The sequence below is a fragment of the Myxine glutinosa genome, chromosome 4, assembly GCF_964187855.1.
Source record: "Myxine glutinosa chromosome 4, kmMyxGlut1.1, whole genome shotgun sequence".
Classification (NCBI taxonomy): Eukaryota; Metazoa; Chordata; class Myxini; order Myxiniformes; family Myxinidae; genus Myxine; species Myxine glutinosa.
In genome coordinates, this window is record NC_136264.1 from 22,989,560 (window position 1) to 23,017,453 (window position 27,894).

At 38.2% G+C, this 27,894-nt stretch overlaps 2 protein-coding genes across 2 annotated transcripts in view; both read right to left on the reverse strand.

The window, feature by feature from the left end:
- Window positions 1-27,894, reverse strand: part of LOC137425815 (uncharacterized) — a 1,363,480-nt gene that overhangs the window by 654,256 nt on the left and 681,330 nt on the right. The gene's annotated exons all lie outside the window — the stretch shown is intronic.
- On the reverse strand, window positions 14,592-27,844 carry LOC144891689 (sushi domain-containing protein 2-like). Its single transcript, XM_078775517.1, has 7 exons — window positions 27,768-27,844; window positions 27,223-27,450; window positions 26,717-26,836; window positions 23,529-23,737; window positions 17,493-17,562; window positions 15,253-15,420; window positions 14,592-14,746 (listed from the first exon to the last, which is right to left on the reverse strand). The coding sequence occupies exons 2-7, from the start codon at window positions 27,362-27,364 to the stop codon at window positions 14,622-14,624; spliced, it is 834 nt and encodes a 277-aa protein (XP_078631643.1). The 5' UTR covers window positions 27,365-27,450; window positions 27,768-27,844; the 3' UTR covers window positions 14,592-14,621.

The window sequence follows — 27,894 nt, forward strand, 5'->3', positions numbered from 1 at the left end:
TTGAGAACTGAACCCTTGGTGTCGTGTCATTTGAATCCCAGCCGTTGTGTCCTTTTCCTTCATTGATCTAGCGTAGCGCGACTAGTCAACGTTCGAGCATAATCGGGTAAACTGTGCAGACGTGGTCATACCAAACCGCTCGGTAAACTAACATCCACAACCGTGTGAGTAACAATTGGTGTCGAGGAGTGGAATTCGGACCCGGGACTAAATTTATTAGGCCCAAATTTTGGAACACCAATTGTACCACTAGGGTAACAATTGGTGTTGGGGAGGTAGAATCGATCCGGAGCGCGTTTCCCACGCTCGACGAAATTATAACGGCGAAATTTGATTTTGTTATACGGAAATAAAAACCCGAATTTTGAAAGTCGTGCTATGGCAGACCAAGTCGGCTGGGGTCCGGTAGGGGAGAGTGAGGCAGGGTCGGTCCAGGACCAAATTGAGGGACGCGAGGAGAGCGAAGCAGCGAGGGTAGCAGACGCACAAAATAGCGTCGTTGTGCCCGACATTGCGGGAGCGCAAAATGGCGCCTCGCTGGTCACCGCGCCCGCGACCGTGGCAGCGCCCCTGGTGGATCCGAACCTTTTCATGTTGCAAATGAGGGCCCTTATGGAACAAATGGGTGAGCAATTGGGAGACCAAATTAGAGGTTTGAAAAGCCAAATGGGGGTAATGAGGGATGAAGCGAGGGGTACCGGTGAGGAGTTAGACAAGAAATTTGGGAAGTTCGACAATAATTTTGAGGGGTTAGACAACGGGATAAAAGAGGTAAAGAATGGGTTAATGGGGGTAGAAAACAGAATGGCCGCTCAAGAGAATCAAATGGAAGGGATGCAAAAAGGGTTAGAGGGGCTAGAAAACAGGATGGAAGGCAAATTGAGGGACATGAGGAAACCATGCGGAAAGGGAAGTTAACCAAATGGGGCAGCAGATAGAGGGGGTCAGAATGGGGGTAGAAACCAAACTGGATGCTCACAGGGAGGAAATGGAGCAGATGAGGGTGGCATCTGGGCAGGAGATGCAAGTGATGGGAGAGGAGATCAGAAGAGGTGTGAGTGAGGAGGTCGGAGGAGTGCGCGAGGAGGTGAGGCACTGTAAGGAGCGCATGGAGAAGGAGGTGAGAAAGGGGACTGTAAAATTGCAAAGTGGTATAGAGGAGTTGACGCAGGAGGTGGAGCAGCTGACGGTGGGACAGACGGAGTTAGTGGAGCAGGTTCAAAGGAACACTGCGGTATTAGGAGGTTTAAAAGTGACACAGAAAGAACTAAAAGATGACTTGATAGCGACGAAGAGGGAATGTCAGATGGTACGTGAGGGACTGACAACGAGGTTGGACGAGGTGGTAGAGGTAATGGAGACGAAGGACCGGCAGGTGAGGACGCACCTGGAAACGGTCAAGGTAGCCTTAGAGGACGAGCTTGAGGAGATGTACCGGGGAATAAAAGAGGTGAAGCAGAAATTAGAAGAAGTGGAAGAAGGGATGAGCGAAATTAAGAAGCGACGGAGAGGGGATAAGAAGGAGATAAAAGAGGAGATAAAAGAATTGGTCCAAAGTCTGTGTTTGGATCGTGATGATGTGCTCATTAACCGGATGAGGGATTCGCAGGTGATGGAGGAGAAGCGAAGAGGAAGAGGACCCGGTGTAAGTGGTGACCAATATGCGTGTTTTGTGGATACAGTAAGGGGTAAGGGAGGGGCCATGTAGGTTACCTGGTGGGGGGGGGGGGGGGCGTGCGTATGTCCAAGTGTAGGTAGTGTGTTCCAGTTTAACGTGTTGACATCTTCTTTTAAGGTATGATACATTTAGCGGTTTCTTTGACTTAAGTCTTCTATTTAACATCTCTTCCGTTTTAAGATTAGGAGTATATTCACTGATATACCAACACAAATCATTAATAACAAATTTATTGTTGTCTCCAAAAGCATTTTCAACCCCAAAAAGCAACCTATTTACATTATCATTCCTTTGTAGTTGAAATCTAATTTTAAGACCAAACAAAACTTTGTCATAATCACAAAATCCAAATATACCTTTCAGAGGTACTGCTACGGTAAAACTATTCTCTGGTTTTGTGTCATCATTATACATTGCCTTCCTTTGACTATAACCAGGGTCTGTGTTTGTACCCGTTGACATATCAGGAATAAAACCTTCAACAGCTCCCTTACCCATTATATCACCAAACGAATATAGTGTAAATTTCATCATTTCAGATGTAGCAGAGACATAATCAACCGCTTCAACCTCGTGTTCCAATATACAGGCGAACACTATCAAACATTTTCCAGAAGAAATCATTTACGAGTGTAGCATTAGTATTATTCGCAGCCTTAGTGAATTTAAATTTACACAGCAAGAAACTATCAGCTATATTCAAGTAAGTTTGTTGATTATTTATTTCAAAACTTTTTGTTCCGTTTGAATTCCAGTCTGTTCCTGTTATAGCATTTACCTTAAAATAGTCTTCCTTTTTCGTGGAGTTTGAAATGATAATTGTATCATCCAAATCATAGATACTATCAATCGCTTCCATACTTGTATTTATATAGTATTAAAATCGTTGAAACCCTGACCCAAGTATTTTAATGATTTTTTGTCGTTCTTGTGAAGATAGTTGAGTTTTACCTTTTTTTATTTCTTTGATTGCTTGTAATTTATGAGACTCCTTTTGAGCATCTTTTATACTCTTTATAGCACCCGCAACGGAGCCCACGGCAGAAGCAGTTGAACCAATTAGGTCTTTATGTTTAAGGATGGTTGAACCAATACCCATTAGAGTATCAATTATCCCATCTCCTTTATTTCGAAATTGATGACCCACACCCCATTGTCTCTTTGGTTTATAGTATCCTCTACCCACATACCTTGTATAGTATGGTGAAAGGTACATGCCCTCCCCTGTAATTATTTTATATTTTCCCAACTCGTGTTTTCTCACAATAACCATTATTTATTTATTGAAAAACTTCACGTAGGTGAATTCTGATGGATATAATTTCATCATTAAAGGATATCATACGATTATCTTGGTCGGTTATCCTAAAAATTACTCTGTATATGGTTTTTCCTGACACAGGTAAATAGACAAGATTTTTTGGTTCCATATTAAATTTATAACCAATCGGGGTTGAGTATGCACTGAATGAAAATATTGTATTTGTTCTTATTCCATCGTTATAAGCACCATCAATCAAATCACAATGAATTAATACTGAATTTATACCGGAGGATATTTGGATAACATTATCACTGTAAAACGTCCCGTTATTTTCAATCTTTTTTGAAGAGAAACCCAATAGTTCTCTAAACGAATTTTCAATCGTGAAATCAACTTTATAATTATTTTTAAGTTTAATAGTTGATTTTGAAGTGTGTTTTTGAATATCTATTACAATATTTTTTGGTTCATCACCTTTTTCTTTCATAAGGCGAGAGACTTCTGAAGATATTTGAGAAATCTCGTAAGCTCCAGGTGAAACGGTTATAGTTTTATATCCACTTCCTGGATTATAACTAAACTTGTTGTTTTTCTCTGTGATATTAAAAAGGGTATTGTAAGTTTCCATTGACAACAAAGATGCCTCATATGAGGTAAGGGGGTCAAGTTGTAGTGGGTAAGGGAATGAAGCTGTGTAATCGCTCGTTGTGAAATTAAAACTAAGAATTGTGCTTCTCATCTTATTTAATATCTAATAAAATATCTTTGTATTGACATTTATTAATTATTTTCATGTTCATCAACTGATCTAAAATGGCTGAGGATTCATTAAAACAATTGTTGTTTCCAGCCTTCTTACTACCTAACAACAATAATAGCCTATTAACTAATTGTGATGGGTCATTTGGAAGAAAACTAACACCCGAACCAAGCTTACTTAAAGCATCAATAATATGTTTCTCCTTCTCATTCTTCTTACTTTTACCAGCAACAGAAACTCCATAATCAAGTGCATTTAGCAACTCAATATATACCCTATCTTCCTCTCTTTCCATATCAAGTGGTTCCTCAAAATATTTTGAACCGCTGAATCCGGGGTTTGTTAGAAGAAACATTAATCTTGGAGTTAATTTAACATTTGGTTGAGTAGAACTCAAGAACATCAATTCATCATTAAATATCAATACCTTTTCTTCCACAAGATGAAACACTGCTGGTTCTTCTGTTGGAATGAGACCTGCTCTGGTTTTTGAACCCGCCGAATATTCATTGTTTTGAAGAGCTTCCACAACATAATTAGGTGGTTGATTTACCTCCTCAAGTTTCCGAAATAATCCTTCATCATCATATTGTAATTTTCCAAGTTCTTGTTTTGTTATCTGACTAAAATCTTTGAGCATTTGAAGTTTTTTCGGAGTAAATTCTACCGTGGGAACTGTAGGGTGTTGAGTTTTTAAAAGCGGTTTAAAAAATTTCTCTTGTTTTCTTTCAAAGGCTTCTTCACCAGTTAGTTTCTGTCTCCGTTTCTTCTTTATCTCTTCCTGTTGCTTTACAACTTTTGAAACCAACTCTTGATGTTCCTTAAACTTTCTTGCTCTTTCTTCGGCATTCATTTAGTATTGAAAAATATCATTTAATGAATTGTAAAGGTCAATGGGAAAATTTTCCTTTTCTTCATCATTATAGTAAATGTGTTGAAATAAATCTTTTTCTTTAAATATTTCATCAAATTCTTTATTGGTATTAATACGAGTTGTTATTTCTTCTTCACTAATACTTGTATCTCTGCTTTTCATACGTTTGCGTTGAGTCTCCTCATCGATATCAAAACCGAATGATAAAATCTTAACTCCATCACCACACAATTGTTTAATAATTTGTCTCATTCCTTCAGGATTAGTTTCTAAAATCCCAAGACCATTAGATTTTACTTTATTTAACTCACTCTTACAATGTGAATATTTTGAAGAACCAAGAGAGACCTCCTCAAATATTTGACCTTCGTTCCTCAATCGCATATGTTCCTCCATTGAAATGTAGTAATAATCTTTCCCTTCTACTTCTCCTGGTCGCTTTGCTCTGGTTGTAGTACTCACAAAACGAATCATAGGGTGTTTTTAAAAAAAACTTACAATCTTTTCATTTTTACTGTTCAAGAGTTTAGATTTATGAAAGTTCTTTCCAGAAGCAGATTTACCCACAAGGTTAATAATAATTGTTGTCATTTATATATGTAATTATGTTTAAAATAAAAATACATCCTTTAATATCTCATCTTGTTTCACAACAATATATTTATATTTTCCAATCGTGTGTTTCATATAATTTTCACATTCTTTATTACTACATAACGTAGAGCAATTATCTCTCCAAAAATTATTTACATCTATTGAATTTAACTTAAATAAAATAAAAGTATTGGCATTGTTTCTTATTGAGCGTCGAGGGAGTTGAAAATATGATTGACTAAGATATATACAATTACAAGAAGAATGTCTCCCTCTTGTATAGTAGCTATCCATTACTGTTTGGTTTCTCTCATTAACACAATCATCAAAGATGACGAGGTTCTTTTTTGATTTATCTAAATCTTGAGGTGAAGGTATATCATCCGTATTATCACTGAGAATACAAGTTATGGGTTTTGGTTTCGATTTTGATTTCTGTGTATCACAAAATAATTGTATTATATCTTCAATATTATAATCATTTAGTTTGTTTTAAGTTTAAATAAACCGATAATGTCTTCCTTTTTAAGACCTGCATTAAAACCCTGTGAGAGTAGTTGATACTCGGGTTGAAAACTAGACTTTGTAAAAATTATTAAATTATCATAATCTAAAAAATTATGACCAAGGAGCATCTTTAAAAGTAAACAGGTTTTTCCACATCCGCTTGAACCAACTATTAGACATCTCAATGAATTTGGAATGTTTTTATGGTTATTAAATTTTATCTTATTTTCCCAAACGGGTAAAAAATCATTCATTTATATATTTGGAAAACAAGTCATCTAACTTTTTTTGAGCTATTTTAGAAACTCTATATTTTATCCTGAGTTCGGGTTTAATTTCAAAATAATTCATTATTTTATTTATATAGTATCTTGTATTAACATTTCCATTAAAATTATTTTGAATAATAAATATCATTAAACCCTTATACATTTCCTCAATACAAATAGTCTCTTCCCTTGAAAGAAATGGTGTATTATCATCACAATACTTAACATTCATCTCTCTTATTAATCTTGTAAAGTAATTCATTTTTGGTTCTAATTTAAAAGAGTTATATATTTTTTTATATTTTTTATTATCATTAATTAAAATTAAATCACAGAAAATACATTGTTTATATGAACCCTCATTATTAAGCCCTATTCTATCACAAGCCGGACAATTCTCTAATTTATCATATGGAGAGTCTGGAAATTCTAAATATCCTTCAGAACTTATCATATTTATATGGTAAATTTTTACTTAAACTAAACGCAAGTTTATTCATTAATAAATACAATGTTTCAAAGCACAAAAGACAAATTTCAATCAATCTCTACTTCGGTGAAAGATATAGAAAAATATGTCAAAGATGTTAAATTGAACAAAGATAAATATGGAAATTTTTGGGTAAAACCAGTTATGGAAAATAACATGAGCCCCTCTATTTCATTTAAAGGAAGAGCTCTAACTATACCTGGAAAGACATCCATTAAAGTAAATCTAACAAAAGTTTCTCCTCTACTCCTGGCAATTTATTCAAAGCTTGAAAAAGTGATTGACCACGATACTTTGAAAAAGAATGATAAGACCATCAACAATACTCGTGGAGAAATTTGTATTTACTTTAATAATCCAAAGGGTGTAGATCTAAGTAAAATGAATGATGTTAATATTTCTGGTGAAATGTCATTTCGTTCTATGATAGTTAGAGATTATTTAAAGATAACTTTTGATATTAAAAATGTAGAGATTGAATCCGTTAATGAAAGAAAGTATATTGGTATAGATGGAAAGGTTTTTTTCTGCTAATTAAATATGAGTCATTACAGCAGTGAAGATTTTACTATTTCATTGAACTCGGACGATAGTGATGATAGTATTTCATTGAACTCTGAGTATGATTCTGAGTATTCATGTGATAGTTATGACTTAGATGATTCTGAGTGAAAAAGTGTTTTAGTTTAAGCACAGCGATATATATAAAACGGAGCTGTAAAGCTCAAAAGTGTTTTATTTTAAGCACAGCGATATATATAAAACGGAGCTGTAAAGCTCAAAAGTGTTTTATTTTAAGCACAGTGATATATATAAAACACCACGTTTTCTCACGCTATAAATATGGTTTATTGTGATACTTGCGAGAAGGAAGTAAAATATTATAAACAACATATTCTCACCGCAAAACATACATACAACATTCTTAACAAACTTTCCCCTCTTCCACCTAAAACAAAACATTGTAAGGTCTGTAAAACAACCATCCTCAAGAAGGGGTTTAAAGCCCATCTTAAAACTAACAAACACTTGTCAAAATTGTTTACTATTAAAAACTCTGATGGTGCATTCAAAGGACATATTAAAATAAGAGTCTTTAACTTCAAACCTCCTGAACCAGAGTCTATAGTTGATGCTGTAGAAATAGTTAAACCTGCTGTTCAAACGTTGATTTAAAAAACACTAAAAGAAATGAAACCACTTAAATTTTATATGGGAGTAAAATTAGAAATGACAAAGGACGAAGGCGTTATAGATACACCATACATGAGAACTGAGCCACACTTTATATCTTCATATCAAGATTTTAAAACATCAGGAGTCTATGATGAACTTATTAAACAAGAGCAAGATGTGGATAATTCAATCGTAGGAAGTGGATTCAATATAGGAAAAATTATTTACATAGACATTCATATTCTTAAATCAGATCCTCTAAAAGCTTCTTCTTACATTGATTTACCCAGTGTTATCAAAAATAGAAAAGCAGTTATCAATATCAAAAATAAAGACAATAAATGTTTTCTCTGGTCTATTCTAGCACACTTACATCCTCCACATTTTCATGATGAAAGAGTATCTCATTATAAAAAATATGAGAATACATTAAATACGAAAGATCTAAAGTTTCCGATGACTTTAAATGATATTCCTAAATTTGAAAAGTTGAATAATTTATCAGTTAATGTTTATGGTCTAACAGAAACAAACAACATTCAGGTTTTAAAGCTTTCTGACAATTGTAAACAAACTCATATTAATCTTCTATATTTTAATTCAGAGGAAAATTCACATTATACATACATCAAAGATATTGCTAAATTAATAAAACCACAAGTCTGTAAGAGAACAAATAAAATATATATTTGTTTGCGTTGTCTTAACTTCTTCAATTCACAAGAAAGATTAGATAAACATTCAAATTATTGTGGCGAACATAAATCAATGGTAATCAATATGCCTATAGAAGGCTCAAAGATCACATTCAAAGATGAAAAGAAAACAATAAAACATCCATTTGTTATATATGCTGATTTTGAAAGTATTTTAGAAAAAATTGATACTGCTTCTCCAGATCCAAAAGAATCATACACAAATAAATATCAAAAACATACTCCTTGTGGTTTTTGTTATTATATCAAATCATCCGTTGGTGATAAATATAACAAGTTAGAGATGTATAGAGGCTCAAATACCCCAGAGGAGTTTGTGAAACGACTAGAAAAAGACTGTGTTCGATTAACCAAGATAATGAGAGAAACCAATAAACCAATGTCCTTAACAAGTAAAGAAAAAAGGGAATTTATAAAAAACAATGTCTGTCATATTTGTGAGGAGAAAATTGGTAAAGGTCTAAAGGTTAGAGACCATTGTCATCTCACTGGTAAATATAGAGGTCCGGCTCATCAAAGTTGTAATATTAATTATCAACTCCCCTCTTTCATTCCTGTCTTTCTTCATAACAACGCTCATTATGATACACATCTATTTATCAAGGAACTCTCAAAGACTTCTGGATGTATCTCAGCAATTCCAAACACGGATCAGAAATACATTTCATTCACAAAAACAATTCACACATCTCCTATTACTCATATCAGATTTCTTGATACATTTAAATTCATGGCAAGTCCATTGGCTAACTTGGTTCAAAATCTAAAAGAGTTTCCATGTCTTTCAGAGTATTTTTTAGCTAAAGATTTTCTAACACAAAAGGGAATTTACCCCTATGACTATATGGACTCATTTGAGAGATTCAATGAAACACAACTTCCTTTAAAAGAAAATTTCTATAACAAATTAAATAATAGTCATATATCTGATAAAGATTATGTACACGCACAAAATGTTTGGAAAAAATATAACATTAAGAATCTTGGTGAGTATCACGATTTGTACCTCAAAACTGATGTGCTTTTGTTGGCTGATGTGTTTGAGGCTTTCAGAACAATCTGTCATTCTGGATATGGATTGGATCCTGCTCACTATTACACTGCTCCTGGATTGGCTTGGAGCGCGATGTTAAAAATGACAAAACAAGCTTTGGATTTGATAACCGATGTTGATATGCTTTTGATGATTGAAAAGGCAAAGAGAGGAGGAATTTCACAAGTCTGTTCAAAGAGATATGCTAAAGCAAATAACAAGTACATTCCAAATTATGATCCATCGGTAGAGAGCTCCTACTTGATGTATTATGATGCGAACAACCTGTATGGCTGGGCAATGTCTCAGGCTCTTCCTTATGGAAAACTTAGATGGGTAAAGGAAAAAGATTACAAAAAGGTTTTACAAGATGTATGTATCTCCACACAAAAAGAATTGGATGATTCAAAGGTTGGTTATTATTTTGAGGTCGATTTGAAATATCCAGAGGAACTTCATAACCTACACAAAGATCTCCCATTTGCTTGTGAAAAGGAAAGTCCAAAGAAGGAGTGGTTAAGTGATTATCAACAATCATTTAATATAGGTCAATCAACAGAAAAATTACTTACTACATTATATAACAAGAAAAATTATGTTCTACACCAAATAAATTTGCGACAATATTTATCAAAAGGTCTAAGAGTAGAGAAGATCCATAGGGTTCTAAAGTTCAATCAAAGTCATTGGTTGAAGGGGTACATTGATTTTAATACACAAAGAAGAACAGAGTCAAAAACAGATTTTGAGAAAGACTTTTATAAATTGATGAATAATGCGGTCTTTGGTAAGACCATGGAAAATGTGAGAAAAAGACAAAATATCAGACTATCAACATCTTGGAAACAAGCATCAAAATTCATTAATAGACCGAGTTTTACTAGAGCTGAGGTCTTTACTGAGAACTTTTGTGCGATCCATTTGATTAAAGAGAGTATTGAAATGGACAAACCTATTTATATTGGAACATCAATTCTTGATTAATCAAAGTCATTAATGTATGATTACTTTTATAATAACTTGAGGAAGAAATATCAAAATGATGTTCATCTACTTTATATGGATACAGATAGTTTTATTTTGCAAATTAATACTGATGATGTTTATTCAGACATGAAAACGGACATTAATATCTATGACACTAGTAATTACAGTCCAGAGAGTGAGTTGTTCTCTTCTAAAAATAAAAAGGTGATTGGAAAGTTTAAGGATGAATTAGGAGGAAATGTCATGAGTGAATTTGTGGGATTGAGGTCTAAGGCTTATGCTTATAAATACATTGTGAATAACGTTGAAAAAACTGATAAGAAGTTAAAAGGCATAAAGAAAAATGTCATTAAAGAAACAATAAACTTTAAGGATTATTATAACTGTTTAACAACAAAGAAAGAAGAGTTTAGAAAGATTAATGGAATAAGAAGTTATAAACATAAATTATATTCAGAAGAGGTGAATAAGAAAGCATTGGGGGCTTTTGATGATAAGAGGTTTATTTTAGAAAATGGAATTGATAGTCTCCCTTATGGTTATATAAGTATATAAGTGATAAGTTAAAAAGGGGGGTTAGGGATTTTAACGGGCTACCGCCGCCTTTTTACTATTATATAAATGATAGAACCAAGTACCAACCAGACTAAAGAGTGGAGGTGTAATCAACCTTGGTATATAAATGGTAAACATAACGAATGTGAAAAATATCAAATAGGTATAATTGAAAAGACAACTGGTAAAAAAAAAAAAAAAAAAAAAAAGAGAATTAATTTAAATACCGGTGAATTGGGTAAAAAAGATGGAAATATTTTTGAGTGGACGGAAAATTTTGATGGTTGCCAGGAAAATATATACTTTAATTTAAAAATGGTATGTGGCACTGGAGGCGCTCAAACAAGAACATTGAGGGAGGTTTACCATTTTATCTTAGCTCAGTTAAAATATCTTAATAAAGAACCAAACTCAAACATCTTTTTTGTTAATATATTAGATGGTGAAGGGAGTGGCAAGAGAATTAAATTATTTCCCACGCATAAACAAATATTTGTAGGGTCGTTGTTTGAGTGGGCCAAAGATGATTCACCAGATGATATTAAGAGTAAAAGGTTAAAAGGTCCATAAGGTCAGAAGGATCACAGGTTCACACAGAAGGACCATTGTTTAAGTGGTCTAATGAATAAGGATAACATGTCAAAAGGTTAGAAGGTTCGTAAAGAACAGGGTGAGAGAAATAGAGGTGTTTAGGGGCAATGAGGGAGGGGAAAAATTAACATGTAAGTCAATGGGAAAATGAGAGTGTCCCAGAAGCAACATATATACACTACTTATGTATGTATGTATGCATGTATGTATGAATGTCTGCTCTTCACCCATTGGTTGGACAGCTGACCTGACTCCTCCCACAAATGTAACCTGAAATACTTAACCCAAAGTACCCAGAGGACACAAAAGACCGCCCCCCCCCTCAACACCCAGTGGACCTACAAGACCGTGAAGATCCAGAGGACCCAAAAGACCCTGAGGACCCGAAATAACCCATGGACCCTAAATACCCCAAAAGACCCTGAAGACCCAATGGACCCCAAAGACCCAAAAGACTTAAAAGACCCCGAAGACCTAAAAGACTGAAAACCCCAAAGGCCAAAAAGAACCCGAATACCTAAAATACCGCAAAGACTGAAAATATTCCAAAGACCCTTAGCAACACTGAAAACCCAAAAGACCCTGAAAGACCCTGAAGGGCCAAGAGAACCAAAAGACCCTGAAGACCCAAAATACCCCGAAGACCCTTAAAGACCCCAAAGACCCAAAATACCCCAAAGACCTGAAAGACCCCAAAGACCTAAAATACCCCAAAGACCCAAGAGAACCAAAAGACCCCTGAATACCCAAAAGACCCTTAAATACCCTGAATACCCTTAACTAGCACAAAGACCCAAAAGACCCGGAAGACCCTTAAATACCCCAATGACACAAAGGACCCAAAAGACCCTGAAGACCCAAAATACCCTGAAGACCCTAAAGACCCTAAAGACCCCGAAGACTCAAGAGAACCAAAAGACCCTGAAGTCCCAAAATATTCTTGATGTTAGGTGGGGTGATGCTTGATGGGGGATTGTGAGGGGATGGTGGAGGGCAAGGAAAAGAGGAGGGAGTGGGTATTGTTAGCTAGGGTGACATTTGATTATTTTTTTTCTGGAAAAATTGAGATGCCTCAGAAACCAAGGACACCTATGTTGAACAGAAATCAGCAAGAGCAATATTACCAAAGGAAATCAACAAGAAACCAAAGTCAAAGTAGTTGTATCAGAAGAAAAGATCAGATGGCAGAAAAATGTGTTGTACGCTCGGAACAAGATCCCCCGTAGGGCGGGTACTCTGCTAGTAGGGCTAAAAAGTATAAATAACATTAAATCTCATAAAGTGGAGGACGGATTTGGGCGAAACTTGGTGGACAGGTTGGGCGTGGGACAAGGATGAATGAATTCTGTTTTGTAAAGATCCGAATCCAGATCCGGATACGAGAAGTTTTTAATTTTATAAAAAAGTGATTCTTCACCATGAACATGATATTTAGCATGGGTAAAAACGTTATTTCAATGACGGATATATAGCACGGATATTTCAAAAAGTTGTGGACACTTTCTGACAAAACTGAGTGAATGGGTTGTTTGGGTGACCAGATCAGGCAGATTCGATTTTAGTTAATTTTTTGTTTTTAATGGATATCACCCCAGCCAAGGCATATAGCCAGCCACTCCAAGTAAGGGGCTAAGAGAAAGTTAGAAAAATATGAGGATAAAGCAAAACGAAATAATAAATAATAAATAAATAAATAAACATGAAGGTTAAGTTCCGGATGCACAATATGCACTCACAATAACTGAAGAGAGAGCTCCAAGGTTAAGAGCAACCTCAAAAAAAAACTCGTGTGGGATGGTGCTCAGACGAGTATATAAAGTTATGTTTTCCTGCCAATATCTGTTTGATTCTTCAAAAGACTATTTTTGTACAGGTTATCAAGAAAAACCTTCACAAATACAAAACCTTAACAAAAAGGTCACCGGTGTAGGATTAGTGACAGGCAGTAGATTTCCTTCATTGGGATTCAATGTACCTGGATATTTCAACTATTTGTTATATTTTAAGCCAGCAATTAATTTTTGATGACAGCACCAGAATGGCAGTTTAAAGCCAAGTCATCGTTTCAAGGATCAGAATCAAACTAAACTCAATAAGCACGGCCAACTCAATAAGCACGGTATTCAATGAGCTATCCTGCCATCACTCTTCTCCTTTGTATTGGAACAAGTACAAAAAGTTTTAAGTAAAACAAAAGCCGCGTCGATGTTACACAATGCCTAGATGCAGCTGTGCCTATAACGTCGATGTTATAGGCACAGAACATTCCTATTGATTCGATGACTTGATGTTATTTTTGTGCAAAGTGAAAATATATCTCGGCAATTTCCCGTGTGTGGCGACGAATTTTTAATATATCTCGGCATTTTCCCGTCTGTTATTTCAGGCGGTGTATGACTGACCATGCCGCGATTTAAAAAAATATATATCTCGGCAATTTCCCGTGTGTGGCGACACGTGAATGAAGCTGTGCTCCTCTCTCCACATTATTGTGACGACGTATAAATTAAATATTTCATCGTGACGATTGTCATCAAATGGACGAATTTTTAATATATCTCGGCATTTTCCCGTCTGTTATTTCGGGCGGTGTATGACTGACCATGCCGCGATTTAAACAAAATATATATATCTCGGCATTTTCCCGTCTGTTATTTCGGGCGGTGTATGACTGACCATGCCGCGATTTAAAAAAAAAAAATCTCAATGGACTTGAAGTTACAGGCCTTTGAGAATTAATTTAGTTCTATAAAGGGCAACTTTCATCGGATTTTCTTCCCGTTTTTTTTCAACCGAGTCTAAAACTATGTTAGCGACTGTGAAAAATGAAATGATATATCGAATTTGATTTGAAATAAAACTGTGTGAGAGAGGAAGACACCACGGGCCTACAAAACAGGCCTCAAAGCTATGCGAGTTAATAAAATGGTGGATATTTGTTTATATGAAGCCTCTCCCAGAATGGGTGGAGCTATGGTTCCCAGAATGGGTGGAGCTTTGAGGTTTTGTCTTCTCTGCAAGAACAAGAAGAAGAAGAACAAGAAGCAGAACAAGAAGAACAACAACAACAGCAGAGGGCACTCTATGACCAGCGTCTGCGACGCGGCTAAAAATAGGAAAGCGTGAGTCACTTACACGTGAGCCCAAAATCAAAGTAGAGAGTCTTTTCACTTGGTGGATCGTTGCCATTAAATGGAATTACTGTTCCATTCCGGGAAGTGAAATCATCCTTTTTGTTTCCATTAAATAAACCTGAAAATACATTTTCATGATTATCAACAAAACGTTTTGAGAACAATATAATTCGTTTATGCTACAATGAAGTAGCACTTGAACAAAATTCTCATTGTTTTTAAAATTCCATCCCCACCCTGGTTGTTAACAAAATACTCGCAGCAGTTAAGGAATGAAATTACATCAATGATTAGTCGAAGCTCTCCATCAAGAAAGTACTGTTACAGTATCTTAGAAAGCATTATTTCATACCAACAGTTTGATTTATATCAATACAAAATGCAATCGACGAGATAATCAATTCTGATAGAATTGAACTTCAGCAACATTTAAACTTTAATATGTCGATGATGGTCTGATAAATTTAAAATTAAGAAAGCATGGTTACGAACTTGTACAATTGATTGGAATGATATAAAGGTGGTAATTTCACAAGTGAGTACTGATGAAAATACAAAATGAACAGAGCATTTCATTTGGTGACCATGTTCCTTCGACACTGCACCTGTATTTGCCTCACATACCGAGCAGGCCTTGGGTTCTATTGTTGAAAGTAGAAGGTAGACTAATGGTGAACTGGAGAGCACCGACTTTAGCTGTAACGTTGACTGAGGCTCCACTTGGGAAAGAGACCGTCACGTAACTTGGCGCTGAACGCCATAACGCCATGTTGTTGAAATCAATTTGCTCCTCTGAAAGAGAAGAAAAGAAAACGTGAAATCTTGAGGCCAATCTTCACAGTCCTGATATGCACCGTAATGACGAATTAATTTATTAGATTGTACATCATTCTCAAATTGAGATTATATCAACAAGCATTCTGAGTATTGCGCTGCAATACATGTCACCTACCGGCATCCTGCATGTATTGCACTATGTGTGAATTATATAAATACCAACTCACGGTCTGAGGTAACTTCGCTGAAAAATAACCGATTTGCACTAAATAAAGTTATGAATGGTTGCACAGACCACTACTTCTCACTAAAAGTGGAAACAGAATGTAAATTGGAGTTAAAATAAGCCCGCAAGGTCGCTCCGTGGAGCAGCCTGCACGTATTGCACTGTGTGTGAATTATATAATTACCAACTCACGGTCCGAGGTAACTCGGCTAAACATTATCCAATTTTCACCAAATAAAGTTTATGAATGGTTGCACAGACCCCTGCTTCTCACTAAAAGTGGAAACAGAATGTAAATTAGAGTTAAAACAAGGAATATTAACAGCTTTGACTTACCGCACTCCAAATTATAGTCCGGAAAACTGTTGGGGAAATTACCAAAGTTCAAAGTGCCATAACTTTGTCAAAAAGGATCGAAACGTTGTGAAGTTCGAACTTGATCTGTAACTTATCATGAGGAAACCGTGTACCAAGTTTGAAATCATTGGCATTAAGAGTTTTGAAAAAAAGTCCGAAAAACTGTTCTTTGCGTGACGGACTGACAGACGGAGGGACGGAGTGCAAACCTATAGTCCCCTCCGGTGTACACCGGTAGGGGACTAATAACAGATTCAAATGCTGATCGAAAATTTTACAAAATAGAGAGGGGTGGGTGGAGGTGGGAGGTTAATTGCAGGGTTTGTAAATAGAGAGGTGAAACTCATCTTGCGGGGTTTCAAATATTAGAAATTTCTGCACGATTCTTCGTGAAAATCACATCTTAATTTTACATTCGAGCCAAGACATCACCACATTGGTGTGTATGTTCTCTAATGTAATTTCTTGAGAGCTCTTTGATTCGATAATATAAACAAAATCATGTAAAGATTCCATTCTAGGCCTCAGATAAACGGCTATCATAATTGGGAAATAATTTATGCCTCGTGGGTTCATTTTCCTGAAATTGTTGCACAACATGGGCTCGATCCAAGCACCTGTCAGAATGGCATTGCTATCAGGGAATGAGTTGAGATGTGGAAAAAATCACCATTAATCATAGACGATCGATTGGGATTTGAAGTAGCCATAATATGTCGAATAAATCTATGAATTGTTGCAATCATGTGATTCTGACACTGATTTGAGTCCTGTACGTTTATCAAACTTGTATGGCAATTAAATGTTTGCATGTTGAATTTACTGCTCAGATTTAAACATTGCAATTTACAAATCAATCACCTGTTAAACTTCTCCAGTCGACAAAATGAAACCAGCTGTTTCTGCAACCACCGATCTACACTTAAATATAATCATTTTATCTCAAACCAAACGAAATTGTCGGACTAATTGTAGACTTTTATTTTCTTTCTGGCAGAGTCAAGTGGGAATTTACCGGTATTCCATTTCTGTAACCACTGAAGTCATTTGATAAATGCACGTGGGGCGTTCATTCATGGTTCATATCTCGTCAGCCATTAAATGCCAAGATGTGTTTTTAATCACAAACTCAGTAAAAACAAAGAAGGGCAAGAATGTAAAGAAGGCTGTCAAATGTAAGATTAGATTAGTGAAAAGAAACTTGAATGGCATTAAATAGTCTGAAGGAACATATAACTCATTTATACGACATCAATAGTGGCACAATTGCTGTTTTCCTTTGTTTTGTTTTTGTGGTTTTGTGGAACATATAACCCTGTTTGTCTGTCTGTCTGTCTGTCTGTCTGTCTGTCTCTAAGCAGGATATCTTTTTTAAAATGATGTATGGATTCAGGTGAAATTTGGTGGAGAGGGTTAGTGTGAGACCTAACAACCACCCTGCCCCCCTCCTGCCCATTCAAAAGAATGTTGCACATTTGGTGTTCAATGTATGTACTTCATTTACCTGTGACATTAAATTCAGTTCCATTCAACCAAAGTGTGGTGTCATTTTTTCCACTCAGTTTCCACTCCACCTGAGGGGGGAGGGCGGGGGGAGCAACAAGAAGACATCATACAGAGCACGATACTTGCAAAATCCACCCCTCCCCCCCCTCCTCCTCCCACAAAAAAGGTTACCATTGATCCATCAAATTGTCCATTTCAGCAAGGTTAAAATTGATGATCTCGATGAAAGCTCGGGTCAATAGGATGAAAAGTGACGATTTTTCAGATGAAAATTGCTGATTTTAGAAGTTTGGCCGAGAGATAAACTTGGAACTTTTGACCTCAAAAATAGTTGGTTTACCAATTCAGTGATGCACTATGTAATTGCTGTTTAATTTTAAAGTTAATAAGATAAAAAGTGATGATTTTAGAAGTTTGACCTTCAGTTGACCTTTGACCTTTTGACCTCAAAATAGCTAGTTTCCTGATTTAGTGACAATATGCAAATGCTGTTCAATTGTCAAGTCAATTGGATGAAAAATTGCGATTTCAGAAAGTTGACATCGAGGTGACCTTTGACCTCAACATTAATAGACTTCTCAATTGTGACGACCTCTACAACTTGGTGAAATTTCATGACAATCGGTTTAGAATTGTGACCTGTAGGCAAGTGACGACAGACAGAATAACAAGAAGATGTCATGCAGAGCATGATACTTGCAAAATCCAGCCCTCCCCAAAATAAAGTTGCCATGGAATCAAATTGTCCATTTCATTAAGATTATAATTGACCATCTTAATCAAAGCTCAGGTCAATCAGATTTAAATTGATGATTTTTCAGATGAAAATTGATGATTTTGGACGTTTGACCTTGAGTTGACCTTTTTTTTTGGTATGCAAGATCGAGGCTCGTGAAAGAGCGAACATTAATCACACAGAAAGACAAACCGACACATAAAACAAATAACATCGGGAGCGGTAGACAAGATGGGGAGAGAGGTGGAAGGACACAAACACAACATTTGAGAGCAGGGACCAAGAGACATGGAGACATCGAGAGATCTGTGGGAGGGAGAGGGCTTTGGGGGGGGGGGCATGGGAAGGGGGGGTGGGAGAGGTATAAAACATATGGACACTGCCAGGACTTCCAGGAAAGAAGTTGGAATTTCTAACAAGGTGGATCTGGGGTGAATTAGTGGGGGTAGAAAAGATCAAGGTTTTGGATGGGGGAAGATTTGAGATGGTGGTGAACAGCTGTTTTAAAGACCTGGAGGGAGGAGTGGGATTGAAGGGAGTGTGGGAGTTTGTTCCAGAGGCGGGAGAAAAGAGGAATGAAAGAGTGAAGGTGAGCAGAGAGCCGAGATTTCGGCAGTTTAACCATCAGAGGGTTGCTGGCAGATCTTGTGCGACCTGTAGGAATATTTGGGGGACAGAGCACAGAAAGAGCTAAGGGAGAAAGGCCAGAGAGGAGTCGGTAGAAGACAGAAAGACCACCTACCTGCCTGTGGTGAGTGAGTGAAAGGCCCTCAGAGATAGCTTCATCGCGGGAGATTCCAATGATTCTGAAAGCTTTGGTTTCAACAGCGTGAAGCCGAGCTAGGTGTGAGGCAGGAGCACCAGCCCACAGGGGAGAACAGTATTCCATTGAGCTGCGGATGAAAGCCTTGTATGTGGTGAGGAGCTCAGGTGTGCCTAGCAAGGACTTCGCACGACGGAGGATGCCCAGTCGGCGACTGGCTTTGGCGGCCAGCTTGGAAATGTGGTTTTCCCAAGAAAGATCATGGCAGATAGTGAGACCCAAAAGCTTGAGCGACAGAACTTCTTGGAGAGGATTGTTGAGAAAGTAGATGGGAGGGTTGTCCAGTCGATCTTTTCGGAGAGACATAGTAAGAGTGTGAGATTTGTCAGGATTGAAAGACATGTTCCACTTGTTTAACCAGTCTGTGATTTTTTCCAGGTCTTCAGAGAGTGAGGAGGCTGCAGACTGCCGATCTGAGGGAAGAGGAATGGAGCGGCAGAGAGGGGAGTCATCAGCAAAGAGATAGAGAGGATTTTCCAGAGAGTCGGAGAGATCATTGATAAAGACCAGAAAAAGCACAGGGCCCAGCACACTGCGTTGGGGAACTCCAGCCTGAACAGGAAGGGGAGATGAGAGAAATCCATTCAGGGCCACACGTTGACTACGACCAGAGAGGAAGCCCATAAGCCATGCATGGAGATTTCCATGGATACCATAGGAGGAGAGTTTGGTGAGCAGAGCTGGGTGCCAGACCGTATCGAAGGCACATGATATGTCAAGGGAGACAGCTCTGATTTCCTGTTTGGCATTGAGGACCTCCATCCATTGTTGAGAAAGCAGAAGCAGCATGCCCAGAGTAGAGTGACCAGGTCTGAAACCAAATTGATGATCAGAGATCAAGCCTTTGGAGAAGAGGAAAGTTTTCATATCCGAAGCAATGATGGATTCCATTGCTTTGCTGACAATTGGGAGCAGGCTGATTGGTCTGTAGTTACAAGGATCTGTTTTTGCACCTTTTTTGTGTAAAGCGGTAATGTTTGCTGATTTCCAGGATGCTGGCGGATGACCTTGAGCAAAAGATAGGGTGAAAAAAACAGAGAGAGGGTAAGATAGAGTGGCAGAGCAGGATTTTAGGACCCGTGGGCTGATGCCGTCTGGTCCAGTTGCAGAATCAGAGTCGAGGTTAGACAAAAACTCCTCCACCTTGTCAGGAGAGAAAGACACAGAGTCCAGGAGCAGTTGGGTTCGACTGGGAAAGGTGGGAACAGAGAGAGATGGGTTTGGGACACAATATTTTGAGGCAAACACAGAGTTGAGGCATTCGGTTTTTGTCACGTGCGGTGTCAACTGTGCAGCCATTTGAGGTAAGGCCATATAAAAATAAAAAGTTGTTGAGCGTCCTTTTTTCTCAAAAGTTCGGGTAGGGAGGGAGGTTTTTTATTTTTATTTTTATATTTTTTTCCTACTTTTCATTTAGTTTTGTTCACATGGAAAAATATGAAATAAAGACTCCTTTCTCCTCAAAATGATTTTGTTTCTTCATTCATCGGGTTCCATCCTGTGATCCGTGGCTGTGTCTGCAGCCAACACAAATTTGAGAAATGAGCCAAGAGTCTTTGTCACATCAGAAACTTTGCAAGCTGGTGAAACTTTCGTCATGTCAGTTTTACTGGGGCCGGCGAATACTTTGACAAAAGTACCGCGTGTATCGTCAGGCAATGGCTCCCTATCCCCATCATACTTTCCGTCTGAGAACTCTGCATAGAAGTCCGAGATTGTAACATCCAACTCGATATTGCACGCAAACCAGTCCTTCACAGTCTTGGAAGAGCCCTCACGGGCTATTGATGCGATCACAATAGGCATTTCAAGCCGATTCTAGCACGAATCAATACAGATTTCAGCGGGAAAAATCTCACTCAATAGCCACCATGAATGGCCAACGTAAAATGGGTGAAGTTGCCCAAGGCACTTGCAACGCTCTGCGCAGCACGCACTGCGCATGCGGTGCAAAACGGCGCCAAATTTGAATGTGAAAAGATCGTTTATTATGATTTTTTTCAAAATAAAAAATGTTTCGGGTCGGGTGTGTTTCGTAGGGTCGGGCGGGGATGATCAACAACTCTTTTTTTTAATCTAGCCTAAGTGAGGGGATGGGGGGGGGTGGGGGGGAACAAACACCAGAAACGGATTTGACCAGACGCCACCAGGATTTGGAGGAAGGAGACAGGTTTGAGAGTTCATTCTTGAATGTGGAGAGATAGTGCTTCCTGGCACTCCTAAGGGTAGACACACACTTGTTCCAAGCTTGGTGGAAGGAACTGAGATTGCCTTCAGTTGGTTTTGCCTTCCAATAGGCAAAGGCAAGTTGTTTCAGGGCAACTGCCTCACCACAAGATTCAGTGTACCATGGATGGGAGGAAGGGTAAGACAACTGAAGACGAGATGGGATAAATCTGTGCATGAGAGCGAGCAGTTTGCTTTGGAAGAATTCCCAGGAAGAATTGATGTCAGAGGCATTAGAGATGGGAGACCAGTCCAGATGATTGATGGCTGCTTACAGACCGTGCCAGTCAGCCTGAGTGAAATGCCAGACTCGTCGACACTGAGGAGGCTCTCTGAGAATGGCCAGAGAGATGTCCACTTTAACAAGCACATGATCAGAAGAACCGAGTGGAGCCGAAGAAGAGCAGCAGACATTTGCAGGGAAGTTTGTCATAACCAAGTCTGGAAGAGAAGATACTCCATTGACTGAGATCCGGGTCGGGAAATTGACAGATTGTGTCATTCCCAATGAGTCGCAGAAGTCCTTTGCTGAGGTGCCATGGCTGGTGAGAGAGGAACCCACACCCAGCCAGCTGGCATGATGACAGTTGAAGTCGCCACATATGAGGAAGAGAGAGTTGGTCTGTCTTCCCCCCCCCCCCCCCCCGCCCCAATTATCCACTCCACAGTGCATTGCTCAGGGAGTGGCCCGGTCCACTTGCCGATCCTGCCCTCTGTGAGGACACCACCCGGGTCCAAGCCCTGGGCCCCCCGCTGGGCGTCGGATGAGTGAGGGGGCGAAATTGGGGAAAAGGTGAACCTTGAAAGTTTAGTGGACTGATGGTTATTTTTATTGTTATTTATTGGTTTGATCTGTTGTTATTGACTTCTTTGCTTGGGAGTTATTGTTAATTTACTTGTTTGATTATTATTCTTGATTTATTTGGTTTTGATTATGGCTTTGATTTCTAGTTTGATGTTTTGGTGGGTTTTTTTAAAACCTTTCGTGGCTAATAAAAAAAGGCTTTGGCCATTAAAACCATGAGCACCAAGGAGCTTTCAAAATACCTCAGAGATAAAGTTGTGGATAGGCACAGATCAGGGGATGGGTATAAAAATATTTCAAAGAATATTCCTTGGAGCACAGTCAAGACAATCATTAATAAGTGGAAGGCATATGGAACCACCAAGACCCTGCCTAGGTCAGGCCGTCCCTCCAAAGTAGATGACCAAGCAAGTAGGAGACTGATCAGAGAGGCCACCAAGACAGAAGGAAGTTGCCACGTTTCTCAAAAAGAAAAACCTCTGGAATATTTGAAAATCCAGATTTTGACATGGGCCTGGCTTATTGGGCGGACATTTTTTTCTCAATTGAATGACCTGAATAATTACATTTTAAGGGCCTGATATGACAGTCATTGTTGCTGGGGCTTCTTCTGGCGTGCAAAGTGATTAAAGAAACTTTCCAAATCAAATTCGGGATTAAATTTTAACTGGTTTGACAACCCGAAAAATTCATTTCAAAAATGTTTTGGCCTCGAAGAGCTGAAGCCTGCTGCATGGATTCGTAATGCATTCCTCATTGAGCTGGACAGATTCTGATTCTGATGTAACCCACCCTGTTAAAGAGTGTCGACACAATATCTTGACAAGGGTTATGCTTGGAGGTTTGCCATTGCTTTGCAATAACTACCTCGCAGTAGTTAGGACAAGAATTTGGAATTTGTTAATGGTGCCAGTGATAGCTCGCCGACTCTTCGTGAAGGACACCGTGGGATATTTAACGTTCACCAACTAATACTGGCAGACGGGATGCCAAGTTTAACATCCATATGAGGCATGGCACACATTGATGAATCACCCCTGACTGTAAAACACTAGGATGACAGTTTATAGGTGGGCCAAGATTCAAACCCAGGCTAGACAGCTTAAAGTCAGGTGCGTGTACCTCTCGTCCATCCTTCCAGCCAAATTATAGAATTAAACCAACATTTAATCACCTATTTCCAGACCCACATTGAAGAGATGTGCAAAATTTCACTTTCCCAAGACTCGGCGTTACCGAGTTATAATGCAGACAAACAGATACACACAGCTGAGTAACATCTATTAAGACGACTCTCGAAAAAAGGTTTCACTGAAACTAGATACAGCAGAAACGAGAGAACGGGAGATTGTTCAGGTTTATACAAAGTGGTTGATTCTTTAAAAGATCAAAATACACTGGTTGTTATCAAGGTAACATAGAATGCACACAGACAATCAGTTACCGTCAAACCATCGTCTTCTTTTGCTGCCAAAATAACAAAATTTGTAGCCTGGAGATTTTGTGAAGGCCCAGCCCGTTGGGTACGGCCCTGCATCATCAGGTAGGTGCCGTTAGTGTTATTTCCTTGTAGAATGACAAAATCACCAAGACCGTTGAATGTATAGCTGACTTCATCCAGAGTAATGAGATGAGGATCTCCAAAGAGAGCAGCTAGACAACAAGGATATTGCACAAGCAGTTAGACAAAGTTTTTGTGTTTAGATTAATAAGAAATAAAATAAAATACATCACTGTAAAACGAATGACAAAAACAGCTATCCATGCATGGTTAATAAGTGGATTAGTTTGTGTCTTTGGAACAAAGCCAACATTTTGATCATGGATTCAAAGGGTGAAAGCTACTTTGCTGATGATCCCACCAAAGGTGCTTTAGTCATTTGAATCCATGTTCAAATATGGCCTGTTTGGCCTTGCAGTCTGAAAACATAACACCCGATGCTATAAGCCAAGGTTTAAATCTAATAGAGTATGCTGATGTGTCCAGTGACTCCTCATGTCCTTGTAATTTATGAGGTTAAACTCTCAGATATTCTAAAGTCATTCTCCTGCACATTGTACAACCATACGAGCACAAACAAACTCCTCCATTAACTGTGGAAAATTGCTCAAAATGTGTTTTTAGCCAAAACGACTTTTCAGTCTTGTGATCCAAATGCCAACCACGCACTCATAAATTGGACACCACAGGTTTGATGCAGATGATGAAGGCCTGGTTGCATAAAGCATCCTGAAGGGAGTGTTAAGGATTTCCTTAAGGATGTCCTTCAGGGAAAAGTTAAGTTGAGGATGGTTGCATGTGGGAACAACCGTAAGCTTTCCTTAAACCCTTCTTTAAAGTTAAGGGAGCTCTCCTCCACCCCGTAATCAGCTTCTTTTTCCCACCAATTAGAAGCAACCTTTCATAAGTTACCGGGTATTATTCATTGTGAGAAAGGTCATGGTTCGTTGTTTGGGTTGGCGTCAGTTTAAACTCATTTGCATGTACACATACCGAGCATGATCATGGTTGCACGTGCATTATGGCTTGAGGAAAGATTTCCTTTAAGGTTTCCCTTTGCTAAGGATTTCCTTAAGTGATGTTTCACTAATAGCCCCTAAACAGATGTTTGGTACCACAGAACTTTAATATGCAGGAAAACAAACATGACATAATGACAACACTGAAGCTTTCCATGCTGCACTCTTCAAGGCGATTCACAGCAAAGAGACCGGAAGAGATGAGAACGAGTGCATTTATAAGCATGTCTAAGTAACCGCGACTCCGATTGGCTCTTCAGCCATGACGTCATTGGTGTTCTGAACGCCCATTGGTTGACCCAGTCACCACTGTCCCTGGCTCCGATTGGCTGGAGCGGAGATGTCAGCGATGACGCACCATTTGCATTATTACCTTGGACAGTGGTCGGGGCAATACCTTTAATCTTTCGTGTTGAAAGAGAATGAGTGAATGCTCAAAAATGTGTTTTTTTTTCTTTTTTCATTTGACTTGTCTGTCTCTTTATGTCAGTCGCCTACAAGTCACATCACTTCAAAATTTGACCATGAGGTGCCATTAGTGTTACTAACGGCACCTCATGAAGAGACAGTGAAGAGACTGCATGTGTTTGGATGGGGTTTTTGGCCCTATCTATGAATGGTGAAGAATCGCCAAAAAAAATTATAGGATTCAACCGATCTTCACAAAACTTCACCTAATAGTAGAGTGGATCATAAGCAAGAAGCCTATTATTTTTGGGGTCAAAAGGTCAATAGGTCAACATCGGCCAAAGGTCACCAAATTTGTCAAATTTCTAAAATCCTCAATTTTCATCTGAATGACTTGAAAATTTAAGAGGCTTTGGATATATGGTCACTGAATTCAACCACCAAGTATTTTTGAGGTCGACATACGCCAAAAGGTCAACATAGGCCAAAAGGTCAACATCGGCCAAAAGGTCAACATCGGCCAAAAGGTCAACATCGGCCAAAAGGTCAACATTGGCAAGATTTCTAAAATCCTCAATTTTCATCTGATTGACTTGAAATTTGAAGAGCATTTGCACATCTGGTCACTAAATTCAACCACCAAGTATTTTTGAAGTCAACATCGGCCAAACGGTCAACATAGGCCGAAATTCTAAAATCCTCAATTTTCATCCGATTACCTTGGAATTTGAAGAAGATTTGCAAACCAGGTCACAGAATTCAACCACCAATTATTTTTGAGGTAATCACAGGCCAACATCTTATTTTCGGGATTCCGCAAGTATGCTATGCATGACATATTTCTTGGGATTCTTACTATTATGTATTTCTAATAATAACATTACTAACTAGAACAGCACTCAGCAGAGAGCATACCTCCGCCAGATTAGCCATATCACTCAATGGTGAAGAATCACTTTAAAAAATTATACTAGCTGGATCCGGATCCGGATCTTCACCAACATTGAATCGATTCTTCCTTGTCACACACGCAACCTGTCCAACAAGTTTCGTCCAAATCCATCTATAACTTTTTAAGATATCCTGCTATGTATCGTTTTTGGCCCCATATCTGAATGGTGAAGAATCACTTTTAAAAATTCTACTAGCCGGATCCGAATCCGGATCTTCAGCAAAATCTAATCATTTTGCCCTTGTCACATACGCTACATCTTTGCCACATTTCGTCCGAATCTTTTAGCCATAATCCATTCAGGCCTAACCCACACAACTGATAGCCAAGTGCGACGGCCCCATTCACATTTTACAAATTGTGATAAATTCAAGATGAAAAGACCTTCAAGATGAAACAGTTATTCTTGGGAGGGCATTATGCTATGTGGTCTATGAACCCCTGTTAATTGATGAGATGGATCATCATCCTTTGGTATGGTGACAGAAACTGGCATTGGATGTTACATTTGCTGTGGTTAAAAAAAATTGACTAAACTAGAGGGGTCCATAGAATGTAAATTATTTTATGTATAACATAATCTCTTTTTCTTTAAATGATCCAATAAATTTGCTAATTTTCCCATCATCTCATTGGCAGCTTTAATTCCTAAAATCCAACTTTGGCCTCCACAGTCAAGAGTGAGTCTTCTGCACATCACAATAACTTGTGTGGACTGAAACAATAACATACATGGATAAATGACAACTCACCAATGAAAGGAGGCCTATAACCGAAGCAGAAGTCACTTGGACGCTTTTCTACGTAGTAGCGGCAGAATTCCCTGCTATTTGATTTCATGCAGCAGTTGTCAAACGGATCCAATTCACTTTCTATGATGGAAAACAATCATTACAAAATGTATACATTGGTAACTTTTGTGAACAATATGGAAATATTGCAGAGTAGGCTAAAAATGGATGCTCTTTCTTTGAATCCATTTTGCCTGCATTTTTTGGATTATTTGTTTACAAAGTCTATGCTTAAGAAGGAGCCGGATTATTACCAGCTCTGAGTTGGTTAACAAAGGAATTGTGTATCGATGAGTATATTGTAATGTTTTCTATGAATTGGTACACTCAAGGTGTAAATCAAAATTGAGAGAAATGTTTTTCCTGAACTCCTAAATCTGCTCATCTGATGCATAATATCATCTGTTTGACATCGCAAGTACTGAGTTATTGGTAAATTTTATAAATATTGGACAATGAACACATACCATAGTACTGTTGTCGTTTTTCACTTAGCCATGAGTCCCTTCCTGCCCATGAGTATGTTCTGAACCAGCCTCCCCACCAACTAAAGTGCCAAAACACAGGTTGATTCCAAGGAGTAGGAAGAACTTTCTCATGCCTTCCCATTGAAAGTGATCCCCAGGAGTTGTAATAACACCGCACACCACTTCCTGTCCAGCTGGGCCATCTGCTCTGCAAAGTCCATGGAATTCCTGGAAGGCAAAGTCTCACCCATAAACATTTCCAACAATTTCACTGTACTTGTTCGGAGAATTGTATGTTCAAAGTGTTTTACTGGCAATGACATCTGTGTATATAATAAAACGCAGAATGCGATTATTTATAGTAATTGTCACAACCCCACCCGACAAAGCTCGATTTGTCAACGACTTTCCTGCCATAAAACAATGATGTTCATCAAACCTTAAACTTGTTATAATCTGTGTCAATCAATAATGTAATGTTGAGCAGAATGGAAAAAACAAAGGGAATCATTTATCGATGTCAATTATTTTCCACATACTCTCACCTGGTATATGAGGTTCCTTAAATCCATACAATCTCAGATTCCAGCCTGAGGTATACCAGGGGTCAAATAATCCCTGCCATAAGGTGCAAGGGCAAGGAGGATTGAACCAGCGGAACCAGGGAAAGCC

Coding starts and splice junctions, on each gene's coding strand:
- LOC144891689 (XM_078775517.1), bottom strand. CDS start 27,364: ATGGGAAGGCATGAGAAAGTTCTTCCTACTCCTTGGAATCAACCTGTG. Junction 26,837..27,222: donor AAAACGACAACAGTACTATG/GTATGTGTTCAT, acceptor TTTCCATCATAG/AAAGTGAATTGGATCCGTTT. Junction 23,738..26,716: donor TTATAGGCCTCCTTTCATTG/GTGAGTTGTCAT, acceptor CTTGTTGTCTAG/CTGCTCTCTTTGGAGATCCT.